Consider the following 22,886-nt stretch of genomic DNA (forward strand, 5'->3'; position numbering starts at 1 on the left):
AGAATTAAAAGCTGCCATTTTTAATTATGATCTAAAAAGTCAGGAGTGGGAGCATCACTTCCAATATTATCTATACTGGCATATCTCAAATAAATTGCTGTGCCATGTTTCCTCTGCACACGCTTCTATCAGCCGTGTTGCTTGAGATGATGAAAGGAGAAATTTAAAAAAACGAAACACCATTCTTATAGTTGTGTGAATATGAATGATGTACCTGCTCTATGATGCACACTTCTTATATGCCAGTGAGAACTTCAAGAATGAAGAAAGAAATCCTGTTTAACCACAGGAGTATTTTACCTCCTGTCAAATCCTCAGCCATACTGTGAATTAGCTAGAATCAGATTTTGCCACCGGACTGCTATGTTGTGCAATCTGTGTATACCATATGCCAATGATCAAGCCAAATAGTTCTGTTTTTTTACTGTTCAACCATGATAAATATTGCACATACAGATTAATCTTCCTGATTGGCATGAGTTGTGTTGTAGGGGATGCAATGGCAAGGGAGAATTGGTATAAGTCACAAGTGATACTGATTCCCTCTGCACCACATCCCACACTATGCAAGAGGGGTCTGTCCCCGACTCTCAGGAGTGTTCTGCAATGTGGAGGAGGGGCAAGCCAAGCCACTGATTTCAATTCTGTGCATTATGTACAGTGTTTTTCAAAACATTTCAATAATGTGATTTACAGTATGATTAACACAATGAACATGATGGGGAAAATAAATACTATTTGTCTGCGTATAACGTACAGCTTTGCTGAGAAAAAAACTGCCTTCTCTGGACTCAACTGGCAATCAAGGATAAAGATTGGCAACTCAGTTCTACAGAATGACATTAGGTGCCATGGGTACGACTCAATACATATAGTGGCTTAAAGATTGAGACTGTAAGACTATTCCAAGAAGATAAATCTCTTCTTGAACAAGGCTGAATTTTGCACCAACACATCAGCTACAATGCAGCGATGTTTGGTAAAATGAAAAATGATACCTTCCCTCCCAAAAGGATCATTAGCATTTGTATCATAGAATGTGTGAGGAATAATAGTTTGAAGGCACATGATAACTGCTAAAATTAAAAGGGTCTTTTCCTAAACAAGTACATGGGTGGGACACCACCTGAAAACCATCTATACAAAGCTCTGAACTTCTTGGATGAAGAGCAAAGTATAATAAAAGAAAGTAAGTAAATAAATAAATAAAAGCCTATTAACAGAACTGCTTTTAAAACAGCACTGTTTTAGTTCAGCAGGTACAGAGATAATATTCAATAAATGATGATATGTCAGGGATACTTTAGCTGTGGTTCCTGCTTTGCGGGGGGTTGGACTAGACAGCCCTTGGGGTCCCTTCCAACTCTATGATTCTACAAAGATATCTGAAAGGCTCTGAAACCAGAAGGAAATACAGAAATCCCAAAAGTATCATCTCAAGGGGGGGGGGGGGAATAGCACTGTGCACAAATCAAAACTAAGACTTGTGATTCACATGCCATCATAATGGTACGAAGTCTCTAGTTGAAATTCGCCGATTTGTGTACAAACGACAGAGAGAGGTTTCCGTATCTCACAATACTGGAACCCAAGGTCATCCAGTTAAGTTGAATATTGGAGTGTTGAATACTGGGACAGTCAAAATGAACACAGTGCATAGTAGAATTTCCTGCCACATGATGTGGTGCTCCCCCCCCCCCCAACTTGGATAGCTTTAAAAGGCAGTTAGACAAATAAGACTTTCAGAGGCTAGAAGTTGTGATGGCTGTCTTCTACCTCCAGTATCAGTATCAGAGACAACCCACGAGAAGTGTGCTTTCCATGAGCATCTGGTTGGTGGTTATGGTGAGAAAATGATGCTGGAGAACATGGGCCTATGGTCTTATCCAAAAGCGCTCTTGCTATGACAGTTTCATAGCAAATATAACCTGACTTTCAAAGTATTTTGGTCATTTCCACTGTAATAAATAAAGTGGATTGGGAGAGAGGCAGGCAGATGGGCGGAAAGGAAAGTGAAAGTATTCTTACCAGAATAATGAAGGTAACAGGCCCAATGAAACTCCAGATAAAATAGTTGTCAACCTTGAGCCAGCAGCTGTTACAGGAAAATAAAAGAAAAGTGGTGTGAGAACAGCACATACACTCTATGTTACCAATGGAAAGTAGACATCTCTTAGGACTTACTCACATGGACTGGCTATGATGTGACCTTTTTTTAAGCAGTAACCCCATGTGGACATCCATATAAAACCTATTCTTGAAAATGGATGCCATACACACCTGGCTGTCTTGCTTCCTTGTAGGTATGTTATTCCTGAGCATGATTTGGAGTGCCAAGTGGGAGGAGATTAACATCGTTCAATGGCATGGGCACCAAGGGAAACGGCATTAGCACACCATAAGTGTTCTACGTTGAGAAAATCAGCCATGCAACACTCTCTTTCAGTTAAATGCATGGAGATGTAATTCTGAACACTAGCATATGCTTGAGAATGTGTCTGTTTATTGAGCTTTTTACTAAGGCTGTTCAACAAGACTTCCTTATGATCACCTGCTTTCATCTTTACATTCATTAATTGTTGCCTATCAGTCCATTTACTTCACACTATTGCAAACCACCTGCACGTCACACACACACACACACACACACACACACACACACACACCATTGATGGTGGTGCTATAGTACCTTTTACACTTTTCAAATCTGGAACCTATCAAACCTCAGAATGAAACTCAAGGCCACATCCATTTTCCTTTTTCAATGCTTCTCATTCAAGCTTATTTATTTCTCCCTCTCTCCCCCCGCCACTTCTTTTCAATGAAATGCAACAAAAAAATAGTGATGTTGCCACTGGTACTGCTCACCTTAGAATGGGGTCAACCAGCAAGTTGAAAAGCATCAAGCATTAAGATGATGCCCTGTGTGGTACAGCTAATCAACCCAGAGGGGTACCTGGAAGTACAGGGCAACCACAAAAAGCCTGGTATTTGATTAAGCAACTCTGCTTCCTTTTGGGTTAGTATTTGATATAGGCCGTGAACCCAGGCAAGAGTACAGATGTGGGTCCCCCTCTCCCCCCACAGCTTTTCTTTGTGCATTTAAAACATGCTTTTAGCTGTCCATCACTTGACTATCCCCAAGGAACGCCAACTCAGAAAATGATTAAATGTCATATTTCTTCTTCTTCTGCAGAGCAGCATAATGCAAACAAAATGCCTCAGCCCTACTGCTGCAAATTTAATAGTTAAAACAAAAAAACCCCAAACAGGATTAAACTAAATTACGCATCAGTTTATCGGGACTCACTTCACTTACTGATTCACTTTTCATATAGCACAGCTCCCTACGGAATCGCTTTCGTTTGTCTTCCATCAACAGCAGAATCAAGCAGCTTGCTTGTATTCCAGCAGTATCTGCCCATACTGTAACTAATTTCATCAAAGGACAAACTCTATTGGAAGGCACATTTATGCCTCTAGCAACATAAACCCTCAGAAATATATATATATATATATATATATATATATATATATATATATATATATTGGGGGGGTCTACCTTCTGTCACTTTGTATAAATATCCCTACTTTTTACAAATAGAAAACAGTGGGCTAATTTTAATCCGATTCTTTCCCGATAAATATTATCAAAGTGAACCACTGGGGCAGAAACACTGCACTATCATTCTCCAGAAAGAGAACTGACTAGAAAGCATGCTGAACAAAGAAATCTAATGAAGTGTTAGCTTAAAACTAGGGCAGGGGGGGTTAAAGCAAACCAGATACTTTTAAGTAAAGTAGAATTTTATTTTGTTTTATTTTACTTAATATTCATTGGAGGCCCAAAAAGTTATTTACTTTTTCTCCCAATTTGTTTCGGGTCAATCTTTTGTGTTAAAAAGAAAGGTGGTGATTTAGAATCTTGCCTCTCCAGGGTACAAATTCTCTGAACCTAGAAAATTACAAAAGACCTGATTGGAATTTGCACACAGCCTTGCCATTCTCGTACCAATAAAGCTTTCTGGTGCTATTTTAGTCTGTCAGGGGCTCTGACAGCTAACACGCTTAAAAAAAAATCAAAAAATCGCCTGAAACACTCAGGTCACTAGCAATTACTTACGCATTTTGTGCTCCATAGCTGGAGTAGTCGATAGCTGCCGAGACACCAACAACAGTGGCCGGAAAGAGGTAGCCAGCAACATAGTAGTACTTCTTCCTAGAATATTCACTTTCAAATACTTCTACTAACATGAGATAGAGCTGCACCCCTTCTAGGCACATCCAGGCAAAGGCTGCCAGGAAGAAAAAGTGTAAGAGGCCTGCAAATATTGGGCATGCAATCTGCAAAGAGAAAGAAACAATCAAATGCAAGGTGCAACACTTTTCAACCTTCCCACTTAATCTGATGTATTCAGAAAACGAAATAATGTGGATGTTAACAGCTTGGTTTGTAATGGCAGCATACTGTATATGAAATAATTGAAACCCCCCACCATACACACAATGCCCCCCCCCCCAAACATAAAACTTCATATTCATAACTACTGAAAACTGTATTGTGTTCCCAGTAGCTGCAGCTTCTACTCTCTTGCACTCTGTGAGTTAAGATATGGAAAGTATGTGCCTATTAGCATTCTTTGACGCAATGGAATATCAAGTGTGGCAAGCAGTCCATTAATTTTTGGTAGCGCAATGTTAACACTCTGCTGTAAGGCTTATATTGCAGATGATTTGGTACAAGAAGATAAAGAGCCCCAGCTACTAGATGTATTATTTATACCTTCTGTTGAAAATTCTTATGCCTCCGTCAGAATATTCCATTTCCCTTTAAATATCAAATATCGTTGCTTTTTCTATTTTTAGGAAGATCTGCTATCATATCACTAGCCACACTCTGTAGATGAGTGCAGAACAAAACCCTACCGACTGACTCAATTCTAAGGGCAGCTTATTTTAGAAAAACCATGGGTTCAGCCTCATGCCTTGAGATTTAGGAAAAGGCTAATCTGAAGTGAGAAATGAAGACACACAAAGGAAAAGAATTCCATAGCTTTCTATCTCTTAAGGATAGGAATGTATTATTTCTGTGTAACATTCTCCTGTATCTGGGGGCGCTAGGTACATCTACCGGACAAGAGGCAGGTTTATCTAAGAACCCACTGCAGCCAACTGGGAGTTAAGCATTTAACTGCTTCCTTAGTTCCATTCGTCCCAGTGGAGCTGCAAAATCTGTTTCACTGGATTACAATAAATGATCTTGAACAATGAACATAAATAACAGAAACTACCATACATCAATCTGAATTGTCATCACTTGTACACGTATGATCTCCCTCCCTCCCTAATACACACACAATACAGTGGTACCTCGGGTTACATACGCTTCAGGTTACATACGCTTCAGGTTACAGACTCCGCTAACCCAGAAATAGTACCTCGGGTTAAGAACTTTGCTTCAGGATGAGAACAGAAATCGTGCTCTGGCGGCCTGGCGGCAGTGGGAGGCCCCATTAGCTAAAGTGGTGCTTCAGGTTAAGAACAGTTTCAGGTTAAGAACGGACCTCCAGAACGAATTAAGTACTTAACCCGAGGTACCACTGTATTGAAGGAAAATCTTCTTGGTCAATAGGTGGCTTAAATGCTAAACAATACCTCACAAGAAACTCTCTGACAGGCTTATTAAGCTTCTACTCGTTCCCAACTTAACGACATTGAACAGGCACCTTCTATGGCATCAATATTTTTTGTTGTTTAATCTAAACGGGTGTAAGTCTTTGTGGCATAGTAAATTCTAAGCCATATATAGTGGTAAACTCATCTTCCCTGCAAAATCTCAACGCTCTCAAGCTAAATGAGATAGTTCCATCTTTGCATCTAAATGAGAAGTTTCAGACATTAGCTGTTCAACCTTTTCTCTGCCTGCCATTATTTCCTGAGCAACCTACCCGCCCATGGGGAAAGTGGCTACAGGTTGCATCGAAAAAGCAGACAACTGAGAAACTTCTTTTGGCCATCAAATACTTGACTGCTACCATTCCTTTCAGTGAGGTATCTTCAGATGTGTGTTAAACATAGAGGGCTTACCTTGTACTCCGTCTTATCGATGCCTATTAGGAAAATAAATTCTGCAATGAGGAGGTTGATGCAAAGGTTCTTGTGAATTGTGTTTCGGTCACTTTGAAGGCCGCGGAAGAAACAGAAAGTGAAGATGCAAATTGCCAGGCAGACAAGGGAAATGACAATCCCTACCCAGGTGATGACAGTGAGGAGTAAACCATGCATTCCATTGTACTGGAAATGATGAAGAGTAAAGAAAATTAGTGTGGTCACTGATCAATACAAAACTAAAATATCAAGTTTCTCGCTAACACTTAGAAAGTCCAACTTTGTTCAAAGGACAGCACAACAGCCTGTTCATTGACAGTTACAGAGATAAACACTGGAGATGAACTACCGGTAACTTTGGAAAAAATTATTATTATTATTATTATTATTATTATTATTTCCAATAACATGCCACGTTTTAAGCCTAAGGGATGTTTGGGAAGGAGGGCAGGGGAGGGAAAACATAATTTCTATATTCAATGCACAAATAAAGCATTGTTAAGGAAATTTAAGGAAATGAGAGATCTTCCGTATAAACCATATGTTCCATAAATGGAATGGATGAATAACTCTCATTGTGTGATCCAGTTAGAGTAGGTGAGGCTGTCAGGCTCCTTGGCCAGTGATACAGCTCATGGCCAGGTAAGAGAAAATTAACATCCTTTATTATCATTTCCATAGCTCAGTAGCATCTAGAAGAACTTGTACTTTATAGTTCTTGGTAGTTTTTTATTTTCCCTCAGAACTGATGCCATCCAGATACATATTACCTGGGTCTAGAGAATGCAGAGCAGAACACACACTTCCCTTTTAAGTATGCTTTTGAAAGGTGTAAATATCCATCCCTTTGTCAACAGTTAACCAGTCCCAATGTGAATTTGCAGGGTTTTCAAGTAATCAGCCTTAACTGCAATCCTATCAGAAATCTACAAAATGCTTTGAGAAAGCAAGAGTATGTCGGAGAACTTAAAATTGCCAGAAAGCAGAAAATATTGGTATATAATGATAGGGGGTGACTGTATATTTGAGCTCCTTTAATGAAATGGCATTCAGCATTAAATATAAGGTGCTGAACAGACACATTATTTTTCTTCATTTTACATCTGAACCTAAGGAACACAAAGGTCATATTTGGAATACTGTGAAATGAGATGTCCAGAAGGATCCTGAAATTATACTAACATCCGACTGTATAGATAGTTCAAACATAGAGAAGTTAAAGTGGGTTTTCTAAATGTCATTTGGTTGCCGATTAAAGGCATTGTTCCTTACCGCAATTCCCCTATGTGCCATGAGGATTGCAAAATTGGTTAGGTGGCTACATGCACACGTGGTATGCGTTTTATTTGTGTCAATCAGCTTGCATCCTTGAGTTGACCAATAGCCCATCATAGTCCGTTCAGAGTAGTTCCAGAAGGAACAATTTGCATTGAAATAATTCTTGGTCTGCAAAACACCAGGATGAAAGAAAATTAGAACTGTAAACCCAGAAATGACAAGTATGGCACAATGGGCATAGAATACAATTTGGATTACATTCTCCACATTTTTGTGGTTTGCTGTTTTGGAGCACAATTGAATAAGGGCCATAGGTTCATACACCATTAAACAGCAATTAAGGTGACCTAGGATAGACTGTGGTGGATTGTACCCAGCAGTAGCAAACCCGACAAGAACATGTTGAACAAGCCTACCACCTAGTTATAAAGTGGGTCTAATAGTTTAAAATATGCCAACGTGCAATCCACATTACTATAGATCTAATTTTAATCAATCAGTTTCCTACTTGCTGTTCAATGTTCATACTGTGCACTTGTGGCCATTTCTGCCGATCCTGCAGCAGTAGATTCATGAAGTTTCTCTAAAGGGCTTCTTGAATAATTGAGGATTTACTAACGAATTCACTTTCCTTTTCTCAATTTCCATCAAGTCTAAAGGATCACTAGACATAATAATTCAGATTAAACTGAACTGAAAAACTGGTCTGGGGAAAAACACCTAGATAGGGGATTTTTCCTTTCTTTTTTTAAGAGTCTTCTCTTTTGGTAAATGGAAAATCTCAGCTGGGAAAATAAAATCATAGCATTGGAAGGGATCCTGAGGGTCATCTAGTCCAAACCCCTGCAATACAGGAATCTCAGCTAGATCATACATGACAGATGGACATCTAACCTCTGCTAAAAACAACAACTACTCTAAAGAGTCTGTTCCACTGTTGAGCAGCTCTTATTGTCAAAAAGTTCTTCCTGATGTTTAGTCAGAATACTACCACCTGACTAGTTCAAGCACAGAGAAGTTAAGCCTAGTGTCAAGCAGAATGCAGAAAACAGCACCAGATTCCCTCGTTGACTAAAACCTATCTGAACGATTAGTGAATGGGCTCCAGCAGACAGAATGGAATTAAAGCAAAATGCTCTAAGTTCCATTAAAATTTTGCTGCATTAAGGAAGCAAAATCATAAGAGCTGGTGTTTTTCTGTCCTGCTGCTAAGGTAAGAGTTAATTTTCACTTAGGAACAAATTAGAGCCATTTACATTTTCATGTTGATTACCGAATTAGCTTTCATTAAGAATACACTTAAGTTCTAATAATCACTGAACCAGGCTCATTTAATTTTATGTTCGTAGACTTAAACAAACCTGTGCCTCTGACCTAGTCCGACATTTAAAATTCAAATTGAAAGATCCACCCCCGTCCCTTCTTTGCTCTTTGCTCTGGCTGATTTTATGACCTTCCCATTAATTCATTACCATAACTCACATCAATGTGTGCCAGGGTGAAAAGAACAGGGTCTGTCAAGTACACGCGACTGGACTCCTTGTTGATGGAGGCTGCAATGACGTCAGAGTTCACAGCGATGGTACTGTTCCTGCCAGCAAACTCTCCTCCCAGTTTGATGGTTGCATTTTCCGTACTGAGGAACTGGCCCAAGCTTTTGTAAATTATGAAAACCAGCTTTGCTAACCCTGTGAAAAGAAAGCTATTATAGTCACTTTAAATAACATGGCATGTTTTAAATAGCCTATCCCTCCCCAGCTTTAGTGCAGGAAGATTGATTTGAGTAAAAAAGAAAGAAAGAAAGAAAAATGGCAGCCTAATGTTATTTACAAATGAGAGCTATCGACTGGCTATTTTTAATGTTGCTGAGGGTGTATTATTATAACACAGCAAACCCTTCCAAAATTAAGTTGCTACAGCTGAAAAATAAATGGTTTGCAAAAGACATACCGCTTCTGCTGTTCTGCTTCACAGTGTTCGAAGAGAGCTGGATAGAATTGCCTCCCGCGTTGCCCTGGGGGAATTTCAAGTCCTGCACCTGTCCTTCTGTACTCAGCACTGCAACTTCCAAGACTAGGCGGACAAAAAGCAAGAAGAAGGTTTTTGTTTTCTGTGGTCAGATTTGGCTGATGTTTTCCTTTTCCTTTTTTCCTTTCGGGATGCTTATTTTCTTGCTTGTACATGACAGATGCATACCGGTAGCATTGGAGTCGTTTTCCTTTAAATTTTAATCAAACCCGAGTGCAGATGCACAAAAGTAACAGCACGCCAGTTCAAAGAACATGACAGCCAACCTGGTTTTAATGTGAGCCTAAGAGAGATCACTTCAAAAGTCCCAAGAGTTCTTAGTTGGAAGAAATCCTTAACTTTTGGAGACCAAAGCAGCCATGATGCATGAATTTTTAGTGTTTGTGTCCTACTTGCTATTGCTATGCCTAATCTCTCAGCAACAGGAAGCCAGAGGAGTAGATCATTAAAACTGTCAGAATGAGACTGAGGGCATCCAGGCTTAAATCTCTGTAGGGTGACCATGGCTCAGTCATTGTATTTTAGCCTAACCTACTTAAATTAAAGGGGTGCTGGAGGTAATAACAATGGGCACCACTCTGGGGAAAGGTAGGATATGGACAGTGCTTTTTTTCAGGGGTTACTCAAGAGTATGCAGTACCGGCACCTCTTTTTTGTTCTTGTTAAAAACTGTAGCAGGGTGAGTACCAGCAGCTGTTTTTCTAGGAAAAAAATGGGTATATATTCATAAACGTAAATAGATAAAATAAATATGAAAGAAATATGGTTACTAGATAGCAAGTAGTTGGGCAGGGGCAGGGTGTGACAGAGTGGTGGAACCCACCGCTGCATCCACAACTCTCACACCAGCCAGGGGAGATGGCTGGAGGAGGCAGAAAGCAGGTTGCTGCAGCAGCCTGGAGGTGATGCAGTGATCCAGCCAAGCTCAGGACCAATGCCAGCAAGTGAAGAGGTCCAGCTCAGCACCTCCTCTTTCCTGGAACATGGCTTCCACTGGTGGTACTTCTGGTCATTGTGGGGGAGACTCTACATGCTGACCTCACTCTGCAGGCTGATAGTGGCTGGCAGTGTGATGGCTGGGTGGCGGGGCGCTTCCAGCCAGTCCATCTCCCCAGCCCACCAGGCAGGCCTGGTACAAAGGGGATTTGCTTCACAGCCAAAGGCCCACTTAACCTAGATGAATTTACTTTGGAGTAGACATCCTTAGCATTCCACAGCTGATCATCTGCAAACTCTGCTTCCGCCTTTAGCAACAGAAACATGCACCACCTCATTCACAAATCCATGTACCTGACATTCTCCCATTCATAAATTAGTTCTTCCATTTTAAGGTCTAGCCTCGAAATGTCTGTGACATATGTGTGCTCTACCTCCTAATATGTAGACTGGTATAAGCCTCAAGGGCGCAAGGAGAATGGCATTTTACATCTATACACAACAACCTTCTTAACCACAACAAGATATACCTATATGTCCCTAATACATAATAGTTTTGTTTCCCTGCCAGCATTTAAATGATAAATTATGCTCAAAGTGTCGGTAGCTGTTTTGCAATCTGCGAAGCATGGCTATTTTGTATTGTGGGAGACGTGGCTCACTGAACACACTTTCACCTGAAGGCAGTTGTGTTTAATGCAAACATTTAGTCTATGTGCTATGTGCCCAAAGTTGGCAATGCGCTCTCCCTGAAAGTAATCTACATTCATTAGGAACCGATTATGTATAAAGGAGAAAGAGTTTCTACCATGATGACTGAAAAATATGTATGTATTTTCTATCATTTATGTAGCACATTTTTCAAAGTGTTCAAAGTGCTACATACACATTTTATCCAGAAATATTTACAATAATCCTTCAGAAGTAGCCCAACATTATTAGCTCCATAATTCGGATGAGAATAAGATAATGGTTACTTGCCCAAATCCTTTGACTTAATTTTGTTAGCCAAAAATAATCGAACTAGGAATTTTCGGGGTTACAATCTTAGTCGCTATTTGTTCTATAACCAGAACATCAATGTATAATGGTTTTCCAATTTTAAAATGCAGGGGTTTCTGTATTATTTCCACGTAATATATTTCTAATTGGGCAAATTACACTGTTCCATCTAATGTGGAATATATGGACATCCCAAACCACTGGGTTTGGTGGACTCTTCCCACGGTGTGATGCCAAGCGTTTCAAGACGTATTCACTTACCGATGTGATCTGTAGGCATTGCGACCCTTGTTGGTTCTAAGAGGTTGTCAGCCAAGACAAAGGCCCCTTCTTCCAGGGTATCAAGTAACATGGTTGCAGCATGTGCCCGTTCAGAGGAATTCATATCTCTCCAGGAGTCTAGCGCTTGGGTCCTAAGCAGGTTGTCCACCGTGTCAACAATAGCCTGCATTCAGTAGAAAAATATTAGGCCTTACTGCCTTAAGGCAACAGGAGAGAGTCCCTAACATGATCTGATGACAATTACAATATTTAACTGTCAACATGATTTGCAGTGATTTAAAGACCAAAAGGCTACCGCTTTCCCCGTATAACAAAGAGCATTGATATAAGAAGCCTTGGAGCAGCAGCGAAAAAGAATATTATTAGCATACTGAAACATATAAAAAGGGAACGCTCATGGATTTAATTTTAAAGTTCCTCCAGCCAGGCTAGAGCTATACTGGGCTCTGATGTGCACGTTAAGTTCGGCAGGAGCAGAGGATTTCCCCATTTATTCAGAACTGAGGAATGATCAGTAGCGGCCTGATCTCACATACTTACACTCACATTAAGATGCTCACAAAATAATATGCAATTAAGGAGGATTTTTTAAAGGATCTTTAGTGAAAACACGATATTCGTCAATTGAAGGGAGGCTCTTACGTTAACGCGTAATGTGGGTGATTGCTGAATCACCATGTCCCATTTACCTAGTTACAATGTGTCATTAGGCGCATATATCTATATCTGCATATGATTTGGCTGATTTCGAAAACAAATGGAAATGCAAGCAGGGTGCGCCACACAAATAAAAAGATGTCGCGCCCAGAACACTGCTCCACGCCTGAATGGATAGAAAAAAGTTGGGTCAGGACTATCTATTGTCAGGAGCAAAATTAATTAGCCTAATCCATCTTAATATCCTCTTTCTGTCTGAATTGTGAGTCTCTACAATGGCAGGTGGGAGATACTTTGGAGTGGAATGAAAGGATTTTCTTCCCCTCTTCTCTAATGGGAAATAGAAGAGTCAAACTGCTCACACTGATACTGCTTCAGCCATTAAATAGAGTGGAACAGAAATTGGTCTGCAGAGGCCATATTCATTAGTCACCAAGAAATACGGATCGGAGCCTCTGATCTGAGTTACAAATGAATCCTCTGTCGCGAAGTGAAGACTTGCTTCATTTGCATAGCATCAGCCGGCTTTCGATTTGTAATTTTAAGAGGTTTTTATTAGTCTTAGCCAAACTGGGAAGCTCATTTGAGACCTACTAAAAATGATCTCAGCGAGAAATTAAGGCTGCGCTGCAGTTCGTGTTGCGTGTATATACGCGTCCTGATGGCTGCATGCATCCATTAGCCCGATTCACTCCTTATATTTTTAATGTTGTCTGACTGGCTGCTTTTCTTCGGTCACATTAAAATAGTCAGCTCTTTAATGACACTATTTCTTGTCAAAGGTGGCTGGGGAGGGAGGTGGAGAGTTAGAATAAATTCCCAGGCCATGCCACAGTCCAAAGGTATCAAGGTCTTTTTGGTAGTGGTGTCGCATACACAGAACACCCTCATCAGAGAGGCTTGTCTGGTGCTCCCCTGCATTGTGCCAAGTGTAGACCTTTATATTCTTCCAGGACATGCACATTTTTAAATATGCTTAATTCCTTGCCTCCTCTCCCACACAATCGGGGAGATGTCAACCCTGACGTGTTCTAGATGCCCATCAAAAGCTTAGTTATTTGCTTGGGCATTTTTGACTGTTAATCTGCCCCCCCATGCACTCCTCAGTATTTTGTTTTAGCATTCTGATTATGGATTTTTAGTGACAACATGTATTTTCATCTTATTTGCATTCTAGCCTTACAGTTTTATGGATTGGTTTGTTTGTTTTTTATAAAAAAACAACAACTTGGTAAATTGCTTAGAGAGGGTTTTTTGTTTTTACATTAAGCTGCCTATAAATTGCTAACATAAATGTTTTCCCCTTGCCAGTTTAAAACTGATTTTGTGCTGCTGTGTTTGTGCTGGCTTTGGGGTGGTTTTACGTGCTAAGTTGTATTTGTATAATTGGATTTTGTGTGTGTGTTTAAACTGAGTTGTATTAAATTAAGTTTTACTCACGAGTAGGCACGTGGAAAGTAATGAACATGGCTAAGTTAGGTACATCAATTGCAACAGGAGTACTCTGAGTACAACATAGTTGAATACCAACCACTAGAGAACTGAATTCATGGATGGTATATAAATGTAGCAATAATAATCACGAAGGGTGGAGGGGGTGGTGTAGCAGATGTACACATGCCCAACCATTAGCATAGACTTCTGATGTGGGGTAGCCTACAAATGTAGGCTTCTCTGGGTATTAGAAGCCTATGTGTCCGGACATCCATGTGCAAAGGCTTCCCCCACCTCAGACATCCACACTTAATACATGGATGGCAGGAGTGGTGCCTGAAGGAGCCCCTTTCTACTCATATTTACAAGAGTAAAATGTGAAGGAGGCTTGAGACCCCACTGATTTCAGTGGAGAATATTTATGCGTGTGCTCAACCTCCTCATTCAAATAAATCATTGGGAATTAACGCCTCACTTAAGACCAGCTCGTAACCCTAGATTCTCGCCATCACAGTGACAAAACATTTTCAGTAGCAAGCACACACACGGTTATTACATTTTATCCAATGACATTTATCTTCAAAGGTGAACTGCAAATGCAACTGTAAAAAAGAAATCAACCCAATTCAGCAGACTTTGCTTTGCGTCCCTACTCACTGGCTTTAAAAGAGAACAGTTATCATGGTATAATTTAAGATACATGTGGTTTCCCCCCGCCCCCTACTCTCCTTTCCTTGCAAAACCGCTTGAAGCAACCAAACACACTTCAGTCTCCCCAAAGTTTTATCAGCAGCTGAATGTAAAACAGAGGACAAAATGTCATCTCGGCTGAGAGCAGATGTAACATGTTCCATGGTTAAGCAATCACCAGCCAGCCAAGGGATTGGGCAGGACCTTTCCCCGGCCTTTGGTAAGATGCATACCCCATAGTTAAATATTATGTCTGCAGCTAGGACTAACTGGGATGCCTGTTAACCCCAGATGTGAAACCATGGTGCAATTCTGCATTAAGTTCTGGTAAGCTCCAACCATAGTTGGCATTTCTGCAGATGTAATAGCTTTCATCACGGCCAGTTCCTTCGCGGAGTGAGACGATTTGTAACTCCAGAGAAAGGGATTAAGGAAAAGGAGTGAACAATAAACTGGTCCGCTCTCAGTTGCACAGTTGTTCTTAAGCAGTTGGACAACATTATATCTCTTAGAAGCTTTTTTATTATTGATTTTATTCTGTGCTGTTATGCTTCAGTGTTTTTTTTTTAAATTGCTGTTTTTAATACCAATTGGTAACATTGCAAAAGAAAAAACTACGAAGACATATGGAATGCATGTTTCAAAACAAATCAGCAGCAGGCTTTCGTTTTTCATCCAACATCCCACCACAGTTGAAAAACTGACATTAACCAGAACAGAAGACACATAATAAGACCTGCAAGACATTCCAAGTTCCTTAGTATCTTTATGCCTCTCCTGGTATATGGGAAACAGGATATGCTTCCAGGAGAATATGAGGAAAGTTTGCACTGTATCTGTAGCTCAAATGATCAAAGCTGGCTTTTGTTAACTCCACACACACACACACACACACACACACACACACACACTTCCCTGGTGTCACACACACAAAATAGAACTCACTGAATTCAAGAGTGCACAAAAATAAAATAAAATGTAGGGTAGTTTAACATGTGTATGTGTTGGGGTTTTTGTTTTTTCGTCATGCACAAGCATGGGATGTAATCCATAAGACACTCTTGCCACACAAACTCCACTGAACCAATGGAAGTCATGAGGCAGCAGTGATTAGTGGATTCCACTAGATATGGCTACACAGTCTTTGATACACAGATCTGCAAACACAAAACCCAGGTTCAAGGGGTACGGCTGTAGCTCTATGATAGAGCATCTGCATTACATGCAGAAAAGTCCCAACTTTAATCCCCAGCATTTCCAGGCAGGTCTGGGAAGGTCCCCAGTCTGAAACCCTGGAGAGCGGCTACCAGCCAGTGTAGGCAATACTGAGCTATGTGGATCTATAGTCTGACTCAGTATAAGGCAACTTCCTGTGTTCCCATGTCAAACAATTTGTGCCCATTGCCAGTTTTGTTTTCCTTCCACAGGCACGATACCACGAGGAAGCAAAACTGTTCTTATTTCCAATTCAGTTAAAAGCTCCATGGCTGCTTTTTTTGATAAAAGGAGGAGGAAAGGAAGTATCGATTATCGATTTATTATTTACGATTGGCTTTTTCTGACGGTATTATACCCGTGCAAAGCCAATACCTTTTTTTTTGGTACAATTGCTGTGGGGAAGGCACAGTGCACAATTATCAAAGACTGAAATACATAGGGACATGCAGCAGGAGGGTAAAAGCGTGGCAGCAGGTGACTGAAGCAGGGACGAAGCAAGGTGACAGCACAGGAGAGATACCTTAAGGTAAGACCTGCATGTCTTCTCTCGCTTTTGGAGCTTGGTAATAAGACAAAAAACACACATCAGAGGTTAGACATTATTTTTTTAAAGGGTAATAGGATTAGTACTACTTGATCATTGTTCAGACGCTTATATGCTAACCGGAGAAATAAGATCTGCTGATAAAATTAACAATCTTAAACTGTGTTAAAGTATCACTTCCAGGTGAATCTGCGGGTTTTTAAGGGAGTGAATGAAGCACAAGGCCATTCCAATGCACTAAGGTTAGTTCATGGTTTGGTATGTCAAATACTTCTAGGAGCCCAAATCACATTAGTAAGAAGGTCACAGCAAAAAATAAATAAATGAGTATTCATTTTCCCCTGCCGCAGTCCCCCCCCCCCCCCAGGTTGAGAGTTATAAAGGATCAAAGGACACAACAGGTCTGATTCTTATTGATGCCTTAATCATTGTTCTGTTTCAGGCTGCTGCTAAAGTATAATTAACATTATCCGTTCAATTCCTTCTGCCCACATGGGAACGGTCACATTCTCTTCTCGTGTACCACCAGCCTTTGGGGACTCTGACACAGCATCAGAATCCACGTCTCCATGAATTTGTTGGTTCCTCCCCCCCCCCCAAAAAAAACCCCTAAATGTGCCCTACTTCAAAGGACTGGTGCAAAATACAGGCAGATGTTTTGCAAGAGAAAAGAAAGAAAGCCACAAGGCCAGGTTGTTCTAATGCACACCAGAGAAGGCTATTCAGGTTGGTATCTACCTTGTTATAACTCCGTCCAGCAGAGTCCTTCTCGTTAGGCTTCAGATCTTGCAGCTGAGCATCAAGAATATCCACCAACTGTTCCATCAGTCTGACTGAAGAACTCACATCACCAGCATAGATTTGTCCTTTGGTATGTTTAGCCAGTTCATTGGCAAGGCTAGCAGCATTTTCTCCACTTCTGATCTGAAATGACAATTTAAATTATTTTAGTGATGCCCCCACTGCCACTTAACTCTTAGAACACTTTATTTCTAAATAGAAAGGTGGGTTATTTTTTGTTACATCTTTTTTTTATCTTTCAAAGTTCTTTTGTCCTTAAAAAAAAACAACAACTGCCCTACACCCACAAAAATGAGAGATATAATTATTATTATTATTATTATTATTATTATTATTTAGTATTTATACCCCGCCCATCTGGCTGGGTTTCCCCAGCCACTCTGGGCGGCTTCCAAAAGAATATTAAAATACTGTGATACATCAAACATTAAAAGCTTCCCTAAAAAGGGCTTCCTTCAGATGAGATAATATGCAACACTGCTTAGATTTAGTAAAGTGCTATATGCATTGATGGTGATCTATCTCTATCTATCTATCTATCATCTATCTATCTATCTATCTATCTATCTATCTATCTATCTATCATGTCAATTCCAAGCATTCCATTCTGCTTTCTCAATGCTCCATCACATTTTCAGTGTGACCAACAAATTCTATGCAGAATGGGGCTACGGAAATAGTAGGAGACTTGATTCTTAATCGCCAGGATCTGCAGGGCTAAGGAATGAGCCCCCTTTTCCCAAGTGCCTTCGCTTTCTTCTCCAGGAGTGAATGGCCACCATTCATCCCGTGGTGGGATGATAAAGTGCTGCATGGAGAACTCTGCATTTGCAGGGAGCAAAACCAACCAATGTCTGCAGGCATTTGAGATTTTCCCCCCCTTTGTGCTTCTTTGGAGGAAGCTGTGGGAAATGAGGCAGTTTGTTTGTGATGTTTCCTCCCACCCGCAATCTCCCAAGAGCTGGGTTTCAGCACAGGGCAGTCCATCTGAAACACAGATTCTTTTGTGGGGTGGGAAGTGTAACATAGGATATCTTTATTTGCTTTTCACCCCAGCAGTTACGGAGGCTGTCAATGTGGCAGGCAGAATGAAGAGCAGTGTCAGTACAGTACAGCTCAAATATTTAGGAAACGAGAATGGGATACAAGAGCTGATAGCTAAGGACAGAAACTGTCCATCCTCTCCCTCTCTTATGCATATTAACTTTCATAGGGATAACCTGCTAGTAAAACAGTGTTTTAAAAATTGCCCTCATTTTACTTATAGACCACCCTTTATTAAACAAAACAAAAATACAGAGCAGGTGCTCAATGAATGGCTGTTCCATTAATGTCTCCATGCCTGTGTCCCTTTGCTGAAAAATCCCTTAGCTCCAGCTAGGCAAAGATCAAAGCAGAGGAGACAGCCTTTTCCTTGGTGCAAATATGATGTGCATCGCCATTTCCTGTGAAGGATGTGGGAACTGTAGCTCTTGGAAGGAGAAGATGCTCCGTTGAAAGCTAGGAGAGCCCTATAACTGCCACATCCTCTGCTTTAACTTTCACCTGGCTGAAACCAACATTGTTTGCCTTGAGGCAGAGTAAGCAGCAGTTTGCAAGGTGAAACCACAAATGTGTTTGCCCCAACCCTTGAAGTGGGCAATCTCATGACATCCCTATTAAAGCCCTGGGATGGCAGGGCACTTGATTTAGTCTCGCGCAACGTTCCCAGTGCTTGTCATAAGCATCTGTGCTGGTAATCATGGGCATGGTATCTTTCAAAAATATTTTCCAACCCACCTTCTGAGCCAGCTGGTTTACCCAGTGTGAAGTACAGTTGCTAAGATCAGGACCATTCGGGTTCCATTTTCCAGTGGAAACCATGCAGAGGTATGAAGCTGTTCCTATATAAAAGATGAGAAAAATGAAATGGAGGTAAGAGTGTTCAAGCTGTACGTGCATGTGTACATATTTTTTTAATGTTTCGTAAGCACCTGGGAAATACTGGATTAGGGCTTCAGTACTTAAGTCGCTTTAAAAGAGACTAAGGAAGCCTGTAGGAAAATGAGGTAACAAAAGGCAATGATGTCAATTAAAAGCAATGCTAACAAAGCCAGGACAAAATATCAGACTTTATGCTGAGTAAACAGAGAGAAAAAGAAAAAGCTCTAGCATTTTCTGGAAACCATCCAAAGTGGAGTTCATAATGAGAAATACAGCAGAAAGCAAGTGTGGCTGAAGTCCTGTCTGTTGCAAAGACCTATGATCTGGAATCCTTGAGAAGGGGCTGGAATGTAATTCTGTACCTAGGCTCCAATGCCCTCTACAGCTTAAAACCTGAAGGTGCCATTTCCTTGCAAGCAGCCAAGATCATAAGAAAGATAGTCCGAGACTAAGGAAAAGAGGGTTCAAGATATAGACACCGGAATGTTTATTTAAGCTGAAAATCCAGTTTTAAGGTCTTACCACGAGTTCCTTTGGGACAGGGGCGTTCCACCATGTTTCCTCTTGGAGTCTGAGGCCAAGTTATATCCCTTTTCACCTCAAGTTCACAGAACCTCTCTGGCAAAGGGAAAAAGCTTGTAACAGGAGGAATTTTGGTCGTTGATACTGCTGGCGGTGGCTTGGGGCCTTTGCTTTCATCCCCCTTCCCCCCAGGTAATGTTGTGCTAATTGGAATTTTCTGTGGCGTGGTGCTTGTAGTTGACACAGTTGTCTTGTACAGCTCTGTCGAAGGAGTTATGGTCTCGGCTGTGGTAGGCACTGGGGAGAGAAAAGCAGTGTTACACAGAGAAGTACCCAGAGAAGTTGTTGTGAAAACATTTACACCTGTATTTCCCTTATAAAATTAAAGTTTCATTGATTCAATATATGAGAGAAAGAGAATGAATGAGGTTTTCTGGGGAAATGACTGGATGATAAAAATTATATGTGAGCAGCAGCAACGATGGTAGTAGCAGTAGTAACCTCGTCATCGTCATCATCATCATCATCATTTTCATACCACCTAGATATACCACCTAGCTACCAAAAGAGCCATTTCTGGCAAGATTGCGGAGTACACACTTTAGAATAATTTGACAGATATAATGTGACTTTTTCACCAATTCCACCTTACCCCTGCAGCCCCTATTGCTCCCTGCTAAATGCTTCTGAAGAGGACTCTCTGGAACAACATGGGGAATGAGTGGGAAGGAATCACGATGGCTATGTTCTATTTCCACTGCTAGGAGTGGTAAACCTCGGAATCGTAGTTACTGAGAATCACAAGTGGGGAGAACACTATTGCACTCAAGTTCTGCTTGTGGGTTTCCCATAGGTATCTGACTGGTCACTATCAGAACAGGATGTTGGATAGCCTGATCTAGCCGGGCTCTACTTGTGTCCCTGTGTTCTTAATCAGTGAAAATGATCTACCTGCCTTCTTCATCCAGCAGGAACCATTTCCTGGATACCCACTCCCTCTGCAAACGGAAGGAGCTTTTCCATGGCTGGAACACCAAGGATCCTAAGCATTTATACTAAGAAGTCTCATTTAGTTCAATATAGAGTAAGTGTGGACAGGAATGCAATCTCAGTATACAGTGGTGCCTCGCAAGACGAAATTAATTCGTTCCGCGAGTTTTGTCGTCTTGCGATTTTTTTCGTCTTGTGAAGCACGGTGTCGGGAATGTTTTGGAAAAGCTTCAAAAATACCAGAGTCTTCAAAAACCTCAAAAAAGGCTACCACACCGCGTGCTATGAGTTGCTCCTCGAAGTCAAGTCGCAACTGTATTAACAGTGTTAAGAAAAAGGAAACAAACTTGCAAGACGTTTTCGTCTTGCGAAGCAAGCCCATAGGGAAAATCGTCTTGCGAAGCAGCTCAAAAAACAAAAAACCCTTTCGTCTTGCGGGTTTTTTGTCTTGCGAGGCATTTGTCTTGCGAGGTACCACTGTACTGCTGGCAGCACATATTCTCACCCCCCCCTCTCTCTCTCTCTCTCACACACACACATCTACCAAATAGTTATATTTCTAAAGACTTCGACTCCCTAGAGCAGGCTTCCTCAAACTCGGCCCTCCAGATGTTTTTGGCCTACAACTCCCCTGATCCCTAGCTAGCAGGACCAGTGATCAGGGATGATGGGAATTGTAGTCTCAAAACATCTGGAGGGCCGAGTTTGAGGAAGCCTGCCCTAGAGGCCTTAATACTGATTTATTTCTGTATGATAAAATGTGTGTGAATACTTTTAAACAAAGAAAACATGGCAGAATCTACACTATAAAACTAAGTTCTATATTTGAAAAGCAAAACAAACAAGGAAGCAACAAATGAACAGATTCCAAAACGAAAAAGTAGGTTGTAAATAACCAGGCCGTTTACACACACAAAACCACCCTAACTTCATGTCATCCACTCTGCAACTTACAGCAAGATAATTACTGTAACATCTTCCCACCCGGCAGTCATTTTTGCTTGAGAGATTTCCAGCATGCCTGATTAGACCCAAACAGAAAAAAAGCCTCGCATGCATGTGTTGTTTTAGTGTTTCAACATCTCAGCCTTTAAACATTCCCCTTTCCCTATTTTGATAGAGCAGGTGTGAAGAAAGAACTAATTCAAGCCAATGGCAAGTACACAGACAGCTTAATCATCGATGTCAAGAAAACTGGATTTGAACAAGAAACTTCTGGTTTGGGTTCTGTAATTGGTAGTTCTATCAAGCTGACAACATTCAAATTAAAATACATAGGGTTTTTTTCACATACAAAACATTCCCATTGTACGTAAGATTCCCAAGAGTAAATAACCTAGTATATACCGAAGATTACACTGTTCCACTCAGGACTAATAATTATCACAACTAGACTTTCTATATACAATAATTAATAAGGCATAGAATCATCGACTGCACTTTAAATGGACTGAATGGGGGGGGGAGCCTCTGTGTGTGGCAAGTGGTCTTCTGTATGTGCTCACTCGGTCATATTACTCATTTTAACATGGCAGGAGTGACCGTGTTTTGCTGTTCCAGGGGAGTGGGGTGTATTAACCTGTTGCATCATATTTATTTTCTAAATGTATGTACCACCCTTTAGTATATAATCTACATGGTGGTTTATGGAATAAAACCAGCAAAATAATAACAACAGGGCAATAAATGCTAGAAAATGCCAACCATCAATAAAACAGCAGAAGAAAAGTCATTGTTTTAAAATCCCTCAAATGCTGAAAATCCCAAAGGATCTCAGACTAGGCTGCAAGTGTAACATAGGAAGCTGCCTTATAGATTCAGATCATTGTTCAATGTAGTTCTGCCTGCATTCTTTAGCAGCCTGTTGGATTTCAGACAGCAGTCTTTTCCAGTCCTGAGACCCAAGACCTTTTGCATAGAAAAGCATGTGCTCTTCCACTGAACCAAGGCTCCATAAATACACAAACACACACACTCCCAGAGAAGGTTCCACTCATTCTCACCAGCCACTTTACTTCGGATGGGCAAAATATCTGGAAATCAGCTATTGAATATTATCTTACTACATAAGCTGGTTGACATAAAAGAATCATTCTATCAGTTATCCCAGTCCCAAGCTGCAGAGGTTTTGTAAGTGCTTACGCTTTCTGTTGGAGTTGGAAAGGATCTGGTAGCAGTGGAACTCTCTAAATAATGGCACAATGTGTTCCCAATGACAGGTACAAATGAGCATCCTTGACTTTGTATTTTAGTCTATGTTTTCTTGCAGCCCCAAATACAATTGTTGAAATAGTCACGCTTAGAGAGAAGCGGGACCTTTCTAACTGTGGTGGCTAAGCTATCTTTGTCCAAGAAGGGATTTCACAATGGGAGTACCAGCCTTTGTTGATACTGCCTGGGTCTCAGCTGACAGGGTTGTATGTATGAGCATACATACCCTGAACTATAAACCTGCGCCTTTTGGAGGTGCACA

The 22,886-nt window shown here is 40.8% G+C and overlaps 1 protein-coding gene across 24 annotated transcripts in view; it reads right to left on the reverse strand.

Annotated features, from left to right (window-relative positions):
- ADGRL2 (adhesion G protein-coupled receptor L2) overlaps positions 1–22,886 on the reverse strand; it is a 560,560-nt gene that overhangs the window by 25,940 nt on the left and 511,734 nt on the right. For 18 of the 24 annotated variants that reach the window (XM_077928532.1, XM_077928531.1, XM_077928533.1 and 15 more), the window contains 11 exons: positions 19,424–19,720; positions 18,758–18,861; positions 16,916–17,101; positions 16,154–16,192; positions 11,614–11,797; positions 9,337–9,459; positions 8,869–9,074; positions 7,381–7,554; positions 6,088–6,294; positions 4,124–4,344; positions 2,029–2,095 (listed from right to left, as the gene is read on the reverse strand). In XM_077928532.1, coding sequence (XP_077784658.1) covers positions 2,029–2,095; positions 4,124–4,344; positions 6,088–6,294; positions 7,381–7,554; positions 8,869–9,074; positions 9,337–9,459; positions 11,614–11,797; positions 16,154–16,192; positions 16,916–17,101; positions 18,758–18,861; positions 19,424–19,720 — 1,808 coding nt within the window. The remainder of the gene's footprint in view (positions 1–2,028; positions 2,096–4,123; positions 4,345–6,087; positions 6,295–7,380; positions 7,555–8,868; positions 9,075–9,336; positions 9,460–11,613; positions 11,798–16,153; positions 16,193–16,915; positions 17,102–18,757; positions 18,862–19,423; positions 19,721–22,886) is intronic. The other 6 variants (XM_028732980.2, XM_028732983.2, XM_077928548.1 and 3 more) reach the window with 1 other exon arrangement.

Source organism: Podarcis muralis, chromosome 5 (assembly GCF_964188315.1).
Source record: "Podarcis muralis chromosome 5, rPodMur119.hap1.1, whole genome shotgun sequence".
Lineage (NCBI taxonomy): Eukaryota > Metazoa > Chordata > Lepidosauria > Squamata > Lacertidae > Podarcis > Podarcis muralis.